This window comes from Anarhichas minor, unplaced genomic scaffold, assembly GCF_050575085.1.
Source record: "Anarhichas minor isolate MPS153535 unplaced genomic scaffold, ASM5057508v1 ptg000034l, whole genome shotgun sequence".
Taxonomy (NCBI): Eukaryota; Metazoa; Chordata; class Actinopteri; order Perciformes; family Anarhichadidae; genus Anarhichas; species Anarhichas minor.
The window spans coordinates 1,459,712-1,472,103 of NW_027466480.1; the positions used below are offsets into that span (position 1 = coordinate 1,459,712).

At 44.3% G+C, this 12,392-nt stretch overlaps 1 protein-coding gene across 1 annotated transcript in view; it reads right to left on the reverse strand.

Annotated features, from left to right (window-relative positions):
- Nucleotides 1-12,392, reverse strand: part of LOC142965573 (uncharacterized) — a gene marked incomplete at its 5' end in the record, with an annotated part of 75,479 nt that overhangs the window by 46,280 nt on the left and 16,807 nt on the right. The window contains 3 exons of the mRNA XM_076106564.1: nucleotides 1,081-1,145; nucleotides 6,892-9,906; nucleotides 11,353-12,115. Coding sequence (XP_075962679.1) covers nucleotides 1,081-1,145; nucleotides 6,892-9,906; nucleotides 11,353-12,115 — 3,843 coding nt within the window. The remainder of the gene's footprint in view (nucleotides 1-1,080; nucleotides 1,146-6,891; nucleotides 9,907-11,352; nucleotides 12,116-12,392) is intronic.

Consider the following 12,392-nt stretch of genomic DNA (forward strand, 5'->3'; position numbering starts at 1 on the left):
GATGATAAATGATGTAAAAAGTGTTTCGTCTCTCCAGCTCTCTCTGACTTTAATTGTATCCATGATAAAAGTTATTAAGGAACATAACAGATCAAGAAAAGACAAATCTTTCTAATAAATGAAGAAAGTTGTTTGTGGTCCATTGTTCAGACCTACAATGAACATATATTTTAACCAGATGGTGAATCAGAAAATTAATCAAATATAAAACTTGAGTTTAATCTGATCTGTCTTCACTCTGGTATGAAAGTGATATTTAGAAAAATCAGATCAGTCGGATCAGCTGCAGCATCCAATCAAATAATTGATGAACAATGAGGGCGTGTCGGCCGCTAAAACACTTCCTGGAAGGCTGTTCTCGTGCGTCCTCGCTCATGGCTCCTCAGAGATCCCTCCTCCATCCTCCACCCTCAGAGCAGAAATAAGAGCTTTGGGACAGCAGTAAATATGGCAGAGCAGAACAACTTCCGGTTTAAGTGAGGAGCGAGGAAATTACAAATAAGAGACTTGGGATGTACCCTCTGCATTTCAGTGAAAGGACATTGGACCACATTAAGAAGTGGTCCAGCCCACTGTATGGCCACATTCTTCTGTTCCGTTCTTGCCCACATTGAAGCACCGCCTACTAAACTGATGTTCTCTGCGGTAGCGGAAGTACGTGCTTATTCCTGGTGCTCAGTAAAGAGCCGACACCTGCCTGCCCGCCCGCCCTCCCTCCCTCCTGCTGCTCTCATCCCCACCGGTAGACAATAACCATATATTTTTAGGTTCATAAAAATGTACCAAAAAGTTGTTACTACTGCTGCCTCCAGCGGGTTAACCCAAGATGCATGTTGATGCCAGGTGTGAACAACAACTCAGCCACTGACATGTAACGTGATATTATCCCAGACTGCTGTGGAAACGCGTCAAGACATTATTGGTCACATTAAAGGTGTTCGTATGGACAAACCAGCCCACCGCCATTAGATGATTAGACAGTGTTTCATGCTGCTCATGAGTGTCTGTAACTGTCTCCGGTCAAACAGATGTTTGAACATTTTCATTGTATTCATTCTTTAACAGTCAGTGTAAACTCACCTGCAGATTGTGTGTGCCATCCGAGTCCCGCCTCCTCTGTTGCCGCTCTTCTTCTTCTGCTGCTGCTGCGGACAGAAAACACGAGTTCATCATCGAGTCGGTGTTGATTTCATTAACGTAAAGTTTGCCGGAAAAAAACCCATTTGTTAGCTATTTTGATTTTGCCTCTTTGTCAATGGGTATTGCATTTTTTTTTCTTTGTGCTATGAAGTAGGTTTAGTTTATACAGAAGTTAGCCCGCTGCAACGGTCGCAATGGCAACGATACACATAAAAATGGCCGCCGCTTTGATGGTCCTGCTACATTGATTTGATTGGGGATGTCTGTTCTACTCCTTGTGTATTTATATTAAATAAATAGGGTAGAAGAGGTAAATGAGAGGGATTACTTACCTATAAAATGGCAGGTGACACTAGGCAAACGCTCAGAGCTGCTTTAAAACTGCCATCCAGCAGTGTATTATCAATAAATAAATAATGCGGAAAACGTAGGTGAGTCAGGTAATGATGATGAAGATCCTGTTAGGGAGTTTCCTCCAGTCATGGTGAGTCAGTAATGTTTCTGGTTGGAATAATTAAGGGGGGAAATGGTAAGCTTCTCTCTGACCCAGGAAGCCATGCAAACTGGAAAATGCTGGAACATTAGATACATCCAGAGCTGCCTCTCTGGATGCCTGTTTTAGCTCATTTTTGTTAACGGCAACCTATTTTGGGCTTTTGGGTATTACTTCATTTTGTTGATTCTTTGGCTTATCTATGAGGCAGATCATTTTTACAGGACTCTCTTCTATGATGTGATGGTGGCTGTTGGCATCTCTTTTATCATCTTCACCTGCACCCACAAAATATTCCCTGAGAGCATAGAGATAAGCATAGCAGAAGAGTTTGGTATGATGGCTCTACATTTTTCTGTCCACGTTTATTAGCCTTATAGGGACCTTATACAGATCTAATCTGTCTGGTCGGCTGATTACTCGATTTGTTGACCTGTCAGACTTCTTTTTAGTGATGTTTACCAGATCTCAGCAAGAAGAAGTATTCGGCATTGCCGAGGTGCCTCTTTTAAAAACGGATGTTCTATCTGCACAGCATCCTTTCCTACTATTTGGGGGAACAAATCGATACAGCATAGTATCGCTATATTTTGCGTGGTGATATTGTATCGATACACGGACGCCAAGTATCGATCTTTTATTATATAAAACTATAAAAAAAAAAAAAATTTAAAATAATTGAATCAATTGCTTTTTCAATCCACTAGATGGTGCTGAGTTGTTTTCTGGTGAGGTCAGCAAAGGTCCCGGGTCAGCGTAATTGGTAGGAAGTTGGTCAAAACAAAGATAGAGACATCGGAGAAAGAAATCAGAAATGCGCCGTCCGCGTCTAAAACGTCTGGACTTATTTTGGATTTTTTAACAAGGAAGGGAAGAAGGACATGGATATGACTCCGTCGTGGCGTTTATTCACCGACACATCCGTGCCCAAGCCCTACAGAGAAGTGAAGCTTAAAGTTGAGGCCTTTGAGTACAGCAGAAAGAGTTGCATTAACTTGCGATGCGTGGACGTCAAGCGCAGTGGATTCCTATGTGACTATAACAGCACATTATCTCAGGGGACTGGCAACTGCTGTCTCTCGTTCTCCAAACTAGAGCAGTACACGTAAGTCACACCGGGGCAAACATTACAGACCTCCTGCTAAATGCAGCACAAGAATGGGGGATTGCCGACAAAAACCTGGTGGTTGTAACAACGCTTCTAACGTGGTCATTGCCGTTCAGTTAGCGGGATACCTGCATGTAAAGTGTTTCGCTCACAAGCTCAATCTGGCCTCACAACGGGGTTAAATCTGCCAACAGTAGCCAGGCTCATGGGGAGAGTGCAGCGCATAACTGTCTCTCTGCCCTTGACGTCCACGCATCGCAAGTTATACTAAGTTATATACAGTGGGTACGGAAAGTATTCAGACCCCTTTAAATTTTTCACTCTGTTTCATTGCAGCCATTTGCTAAAATCAAAAAAGTTCATTTTATTTCTCATTAACTCAGCACCCCATCTTGACAGAAAAAAAACAGAAATGTAGAAAGTTTTGCAAATTTATTAAAAAAGAAAAACTGAAATATCACATGGTCATAAGTATTCAGACCCTTTGCTGTGACACTCATATTTAACTAACATGCTGTCCATTTCTTCTGATCCTCCTTGAGATGGTTCTACTCCTTCATTGGAGTCCAGCTGTGTCGAACGGATACAACTCAACTGTATTGTGTATATAGAGATGAGGAACTCCCAGAAAGATTTTAAAAAGTTGAAAAAGTCATCTGGTTCAATCTTTTTTTTTTTTTTTTAATTAATGCAATAGATGCTAGCTGCCTGAGAGCCTCGTCTGAGCTCCTGTATGAGCTGACCCGCGGATGTGTCGAACGGATACAACTCAACTGTATTGTGTATATAGAGATTGGACTGATAAACTGATTGGACTTGATTAGGAAAGGCACACACCTGTCTATATAAGACCTTACAGCTCACAGTGCATGTCAGAGCAAATGAGAATCATGAGGTCGAAGGAACTGCCCAAGGAGCTCAGAGACAGAATTGTGGCAAGGCACAGATCTGGCCAAGGTTACAAAAGAATTTCTGCAGCACTCAAGGTTCCTAAGAGCACAGTGGCCTCCATAATCCTTAAATGGAAGAAGTTTGGGACGACCAGAACTCTTCCTAGACCTGGCCGTCCAGCCAAACTGAGCAATCGTGGAAGAAGAGCCTTGGTGAGAGAGGTAAAGAAGAACCCAAAGATCACTGTGGCTGAGCTCCAGAGATGCAGTAGGGAGATGGGAGAAAGTTCCACAAAGTCAACTATCACTGCAGCCCTCCACCAGTCGGGGCTTTATGGCAGAGTGGCCCGACGGAAGCCTCTCCTCAGTGCAAGACATATGAAAGCCCACTTAGAGTTTGCCAAAAAACACATGAAGGACTCCCAGACTATGAGAAATAAGATTCTCTGGTCTGATGAGACCAAGATTGAACTTTTTGGCGTTAATTCTAAGCGGTATGTGTAGAGAAAACCAGGCACTGCTCATCACCTGCCCAATACAATCCCAACAGTGAAACATGGTGGTGGCAGCATCATGCTATGGGGGTGTTTTTCAGCTGCAGGGACAGGACGACTGGTTGCAATTGAAGGAAAGATGAATGCGGCCAAGTACAGAGATATCCTGGAAGAAAACCTCTTCCAGAGTGCTCTGGACCTCAGACTGGGCCGAAGGTTCACCTTCCAACAAGACAATGACCCTAAGCACACAGCTAAAATAACAAAGGAGTGGCTTCGGAACAACTCTGTGACCATTCTTGACTGGCCCAGCCAGAGCCCTGACCTAAACCCAATTGAGCATCTCTGGAGAGACCTGAAAATGGCTGTCTACCAACGTTCACCATCCAACCTGACGGAACTGGAGAGGATCTGCAAGGAAGAATGGCAGAGGATCCCCAAATCCAGGTGTGAAAAACTTGTTGCATCATTCCCAAGAAGACTCATGGCTGTACTAGCTCAAAAGGGTGCTTCTACTCAATACTGAGCAAAGGGTCTGAATACTTATGACCATGTGATATTTCAGTTTTTCTTTTTTAATAAATTTGCAAAAATTTCTACATTTCTGTTTTTTTCTGTCAAGATGGGGTGCTGAGTGTACATTAATGAGAAATAAAATTAACTTTTTTGATTTTAGCAAATGGCTGCAATGAAACAGAGTGAAAAATTTAAAGAGGTCTGAATACTTTCCGTACCCACTGTAACTCTTATATCCTACTTATATAAGTTATAGTTCATATACTGAGTCCACATGTTTGCATTTAGTTAAGTTGGACTATGTAGTAATAGAAACAGTTCAGTTTGTCAGGTTCATGCAACATTTATGACATTGTTGGTCAGTCTGTCTGCTTGACAATCCTATTTTGCTGCAAAAAAAATGATTGAAGTGAGATGAACAGACTGAAAACTTTATCTTATTAGATAAAACATGTTGACACAGTTTTCCTTTGGGGACATAATATGAAGTTGAAAAAAGTAATAAATCGCAATATAGGCCTATGTTATCGCAATACTCAGAATATCGCAGTATCGTGATAATATCGTATCGCGGGATCTCTGGTGATTCCCACCCCTACTATTTAGAATATGAGCTCAATTCTGGATACTATAGTGTGCCTCTGGTAGGGATCGGACGACAAGCTCAGTAAAAATGACAGATGTTAGAATTACCATCATTAGTGGCTATGAACACAGACTCAAGCCACTGCAGCACCTAAACAGGAGGATGTGACAGACTAATGTGGACTGCTTCCAACTCACACAGCGGGTCAGTCACTGAGTTACAACTATTACAAGATGATGATGTGGCTCTGCATCACAGTCCTGCAATAACTGACCCGCACTTACATACACACACATCCCTGTACTTCTATCTTTGTGAGGACCCTCTATGCATTCCCTTGCCACTAACCCTAACCATGACAAATAAATGCCTAACTCCAACCTTACCCCAACCTAAACCTAATTCTAAACTGAAACTTAAAACCAATTCTGAACCCTTGAACTCAACCCTTGCCTTTGACAAAGTGAGGACCGGACATAATGTCCTCACTAACTAAAAAATGTCCTCTCTATGCTGGTTAAAAACTTTTGGTCCTCACTATGTAGCAAGTACGAGAATATACACAAACATAAAACATGAACACAGTGGCTTAAAGAAACTGCCTATTCATTTCACATAAAACAGAGAAGTTGGCCTGAGTCATATCAAGCGACACGCGCACACACACTTTATGCACGCGCATATTATGCACACACTCGTATGCAACAACCCGTTCACACAGTGACACATTCAGACACACATACATACAGCACAACCATTTCTCAGCCCACCTCTAGTTTCACTGTTCACTGATGACATCATCAGGTTGCCTGGATACCGTGCCCCATACAAACAGTGCACGCATGCACCCACCCACACACACACACAGTCTCTGCCCCGTTACTGAAATTATTCTGCTGTGTCTCTTGGCTTCCTTCTATTCTAAAACTATCCACCACTGTTCAAAATGGAGGGTGAAATAAAAGGGTCACTACATTTTAGACACTAATTAAATCCCACGAAGCTGTGATGCTACAAGTAAAATCTCCCTACATGGACCTTGAGATGCTAACGTAAATTAGGAATGCCAGGATATGTGTGTGATTTCCGCTAAAGCAAAAGATGGTTTTAATATTAGAAAAGAAAGAATGGATGGTGTCGTCCATTTGTTCAAAAAGAGCAAGTGAGTCTTTCCCTAGATACACGATGAAGCTGATCACATCATTTTCAGACAGACGGTTAGCAGCTAGCTTGGTTACTGTTGAGTGAAAGACAAGCAGCTGAGTAAAACTTCTCAGTATGTCTTAGCTTAAGCGGCTATAGTGCAGACGCGACCAACCAGCAGACTGCCATTATTACCACTGGCGTACAATAAATATAATTCACTTTTTAAATGTTCTAATTATTTCAAAATAAAAGCACTGAATGTTTTATACACCACTGTTGTAAGATGCTAATGGTTTTTAATTACTTAGTGGTTTTAATGAAGCTGCCCAGCGGGACCTTAATAACAAGCAAAGTGCTGATTATTTTCATGCACAAACACGTATGTGATTATGCTTCCCACATATCTTATCCTGACAGGGCAGGAAATTAAAGATGTAATGGCTGTACTAACGGACACGGTTGCACTGTGATGAGTTTAGACACAAACAGAAAGACACACTATAAGGAGAGTTATTTACCTGTCTGGGATGTGACGTCCACTGTGACCAGCTCTTTCCTTGCTTCCGCTTCACTTTTCATCTTATTCTTTTGTCTCTCCTTCCACCAGTCCAGTGTATCCACAGAGTCTTTCTCCAGCCCTTCAAACACACCATCCTCATTATATGTAGCGTCAGGCTCTTGACCTTTGCTCTGGAGGGTGCAACTGCCAGCATCAAGTGGGACGGCAGGGACGAGCTTCATCTCCGCTACTGACTGGTATTGGCCCGTCTCCGCATTCAGGGGGGCCGTCGAGTCACAGGGGGCGATGGAAAGTGTTGAGCCGCAAGTTAGCGGCAAGGTTGGAATCTCCCCTTCAAATGGTGTTTCTATCCAACCCTCCGGCTGTGGATCTCTCTCACACTCTCGGTCAGAGTCCGACATGTCTTCGAACGCTTTAAAGCTGTGTGGACTATCCTGCCTTCCTACCTCACCATCAGTAGTTATGGATTCCAAAGGGGGACTATCATCTCCATAGAGTCTGTGTTGCATCCCACTTTCTTCCTTACAGATAGACTGATGTTGGGGGCCTCTATGCACCCCTTGTCCAGGTTTCTCCTCAGAACCGGTGCAGAATGTGCCAGAAGTCTCTGGATGTTGCCCTGGGTCTGCAACAGGACTGGGGAGTTGCTGCTGGATTTCTACCTGAACGTGACCCTGGCTGTCTACAGCGGTTGAAATTGTTTCATCTGCTTCTGGCAAAGGTTTTGCATTGACGTGCGGCAGGCTGTCTTCTTCTTTAGGTAGTGGACATGTAAAGACTTCGTTTCGTGTAGTTTCTGTTTGGATTGCCTCTTCGTAGAGTTGTGGTAAACTAGGAGTTTCTGCAATAGGTGACGGGTCAAGGTTAGCCTGCTGGTTGCTAGTTTGCTGTGCTGCTGATAGCTTTTCTGTCTCAGCGTTACACTGCCACACTGCAGAATCAGACTCCTCTGATATTTTAACAGTAGCTTGTTCTTTAGAGGCAAACAGATCAGTAGGTTCGATGCGTGACTGCTCTATTGGGTGGTTTTCTGTCTCAGCTGGTAGCAGTTGACAGCTTTCTTTGTCCATCAGTTGTGCGGACTGAAAAGTGTTGAGTAAATCGTCTGGGGTCTGGTTTAATGGCTCTTGGCTCTCTGACTGATTGTCTACTAACTGTTGGCTCAGCTCTATGCTAGCCATGGCTGATGCTATTGCTACTGTAACGACTGCTACCGCTGTTGCAACCACGCCTTTATTGTGGTCCTGCTCTGGGTCTATAGAAGACAACTCCTCGCCACACACCATCCCACTATCATTTTCCACAGTCCTACTCCTTTCCTCGGCCGCTTCCTCTTCATCCACACAAGACTCACTCCTCTCTTCCTCACCGTGCTGCCGATCTCTCGGCAACCAAGGGGCCAAACAATGCTCTAAATATCCCCCCGCAGTTGTGTCAGCGCTTCCTTCCCACATTTGAAGTGGTAAAGCATCCGCTATGCCTTCAAATGACAGACCCCTGGCTTCTGCAGGACGCGCCGATTCCATAAGTCCTTGGGATCTTCCCGTGGGTTCCACAGGTTGCCCTAGTTTGTTTGACTCTGCGGATTGTTCGTGTTGTGTGTTTTGTACAGGAAATTCCGCAAGATACGAGTCCTCTGTGAATTCTGTAGGATCTGAAAGTTGGACAGGAAGTTCCTTTGGGCAGTTAGATTCCACCAAGTCAGCCCGGTCCACGGATGGTACAGGATTACCAGCAACCATTGAATCCTTATTTACTGACAATTCCTTTGACACCACATTATCCACTATTTGTAGGACCGGACCGGCAAGCCCCTTTAATTTCAGCTCTGTCGGATCAGGTATTTCCTTTTCCCTCCATGTAATTCCCTCCATATCTGCCTCTCTGATGTCCATTTGAAGGTCTGAAGCAGTGACAATAGAATCCGGGTTCTTACTGTCATCCTCTGATAATTCCTTTGCTTCTAGAGTTTGTGAGGCCGTAACTCCAGTGAGATCTGTTCCCCCACACTCTGTCAGACTGAACTCTGGAGTTGATTCACTACGATCCGAGTTTGTGATGTCGGGTCCATGAGCGTCCCCGGTCTGGCCCTCTGGCTGGCTGGGCAGATGCATGGCGTCGTTGGTTGGAGACCCTATGTCCGCTCCTCCTGTCGTATCCTTGGCTTCTGACTGAGTGCTCAGGTCTGACACTTGTTCTCTCTGCGTCTTTATCTCTATCTGACTCTGAGATTCGATGCTGGAGCTGGAGCTAAGCTTGGCCTCTGCACCTCCTCTCCTCCCCCTCTTTTTCCTCCTCTTTTTTTTGCCCTTTGCTCCTTTGTCTCCGCTCCCTTGCCTCTCTCCCTCCGCTCCGTCTTCGATGTCTGCCGTTTCAGAACTCTTTCTGCTGTGAGTCGTCTCTCTGTTACTGACCTCCGCTCCGTCTCCCTCCACTCCTCCCTCCTTCCAATCTGGCCCTACTTCCTCCTCTTGCTGTGATCCGTGTACTTCCCGTCTTTGTGCACCCGGCCCATGTGACAGCGCTGGCTGCGTTCCAGCAGCATGTGGCTGACTAAGAGCTGAAGACAGTTGATGAGAACTAAGAGGCTGTTCTAACAGCTGTGGAGAACTAAGACCAGAAGCCTGTGCTGAGTTCAAATAACATTCTTTCTGCTCTTTCATTACCTGCTCCAGCTGTTGGCATTTTATCTGATCTGCCGTGTCAAACCAAACTGACTGTGACTTTGCATCCAACCTGTTCAAGTCTTCATCGGCACCCTGGTCCAGCTTTTCGTCCTGATACCAGACTGCTTTTGCTACAGTTTCTGCTCCATGTGGGGGTGATCCCATTCTGTTTCCAATCCAGCCTCTGTCCCGCCATAGCACTCTCCGGGGTTTCCTTCCCGTGTCCGGTGACTTGGGGCTGGTCCTGCCAGATTGAGTACCACTGTCCATGGTGTCAGATTGGCCTGGCTCCTCCGGGTCTGACTGGCTTTCCTGGTGATCCTGGGATTGTTCTTGACCCATGGTCGCTGAAAGGAGACAGGATTAGATTAAGGACTGCATAAAAAACCTGTTATTTTCTTTAAAGGGTACATCTGGTCTCGTATTTGTAAAGTTTGGGTCATCCTTTCTATCGAAGCAAAATGGGTCACAAGCAGTCAGCCGATCGGACAGGTTGTAAACCCTTATTGTACAGATTAACTGTGTGAACACAATTGTAAACCATAAACTATGATGATATCTAAAACGAGAACACAGATCTTTACATTTGAAACAGAGAATCACAGTTATTGAAAGCTGTGTCTCTTATCAAAGGTCCAACTCTATGGACAATTCCCGAGCCTCCGTCTCTGCATCGAATACTTCCCTCAGAGCAGCTGTCAATCATGATATCACCCCCCTCCCTTTTTTTTAATAGAGCAAATGACTAATTAAAACCAAATTTATAACAAAAATGAACACTGCATCAGTTTCAAAAGAGCTATATATCATGACAAAAAACATCTTTTTTTTTTTGTTTGGCACATGTCCCATCATCTAAAATAGAAGGGGCGGAGTTTATGGCCTTTATTACAGCAACATGTTGCTTTGATGTTTTGGCTTCACTAGGGGAGCTGTCTTTGGGTCAATAACACACCTGTTCCATTTTTTTTTTTGCATATGTTACTCTTAAGCCCATGCTAATATTTGTTGACATTTCTTCAAGCTATCGTAGAAGCAATCTCGGAATCCATCGGACATCGGTCTGACGTTGATGAGCCTCGAGGGGGAGGGGCTATATTTCTTGTGATCCAGTGTAGCCAGCGGCTATCCGGGACTTCCTTTTCCGTGAGCTGCTCATTGTTTACAGTCCGATTAGCAACTTGAGATGCAAAAGCTGGAGTTGGACAATGTGTATGACCAGACTGTTTCACAAGTAGCCGGTTTGAAAGCAAATTTTAAACCAATAATAAGCTAAATCATCTTCAGAAGATAGCCGGTGGGTTCCAAGCTTGGATTTCGATCCGCCTCTTTCTTTCTCTGTACGGACTGTTTCAACCAAAGCATGAGCTTGAACGTGATTAGTCAACACTACTCGGACTGCAAACGGTCTGGTTGACTACAGATTCATATGAATGTAGAATCTGTTTATAGAGATTATTGTCAATGATTTTTCACAACTGACAAAATATTTTGATTGTGTCTGAAGAAGACAATAAAATTATTAGCTTTATAGTTATAAAAAGTATTTCTAATTTAGTACAGATTCACATGTTAGAACAGTTACTCCGATATGCTACAATCAACAGTGACAGTCAAAAAAACACCAACTCAGTGTTCCTGTACTTCTGTCTGCCCAGTCAATCTGCTTCCCAAATCACTAGTTGATTTGTACTATTTAGGTAAAAGAGCCTCTCTGCTCTGCCATTTAAAATAACAACATTCATTGAGTGAATCTCAAAATAACCCACTCGTTGACACACTGTTGGACTTACCTGTCCTCTCTGCAGCAGATTCCAGAGCAACATTCACTGGAACTTCTTCTGCTGGGAGACTCTCAGTGTCTCCCTGCTCTATCTGTGTCACTGCTTCTGTCTCTGAAACTCGCTCACATATCAGCAGGTCAACTTCCCACTTCTCTTCTTCCTGTTTTTCTACGATGGTGGTGGCGGGCAAGGCCGCAGCCTTCCTGCCAGCGCACTTCCTTTCACCACCTGGTGCAGACACTGGCTTTATGGGTAATGGAGTCTCCCCTGCTCTGTTGTGAGTTTTTGTGGCTCCCTCGTCTTCGCCAATCACAGATGCCACCGCAGGTCCCACGGGTGAAATAGTCCCATCTGTCTCTGTACTACTTCCTGTAGCCTTCGCAGGTCTCCGTGCGCTCCGTCTACTGGCCTCTGGGGTGCTTCTGTTATTTCCTGGAGATTCTGTTGCATGTCTTGCGATTTTTGTAGTCCTCTTTCTGTTTTTCCTGCTGCAGCCAGCAGGAGAGTTGGCAGCTGGTGTGCCCTTCTGTTCTCCCCCAGCTTCCTGCCTCTGACAATGAGTTCCACTGGTACAGGATGTGTGAGTGACAACAGCAGAGTCCTCCCCCTGTGATGTTTCCTCCAGCGACGAAGGACGTCCCCGTTCCTCTGTTGTCGTGCTACAAGTCTCTATGGTTACCGCAGACAGACCGTTGGAGCAGGGCTGCGGCCAACAGGCAGGGCTGACCGGGTCACACGTTTGTGCGATGGTGCCAGCAAAGTCAGAGTTTCCCTGCAAGAGGAATGATGGGAAATGTCAGTACACAAACTGCTTCACTAACAAGTTAACACAACAAAATATAATTTAAATAAAAAATGAAATACAGTGATCACGTTTTTCCGGGTCAAATTGATCACTATGGGCAGATGATTATTAGCCAATTTGTGTTCTTTGTCTGAATTTCTAATGCAAGATTACCATCTAATTGACACCATTTATTATTATGAATATAAAGTAATGAAAGGGACAGCTTCGCTATTTACTTAATATTAACGATTGGTTCAAAATA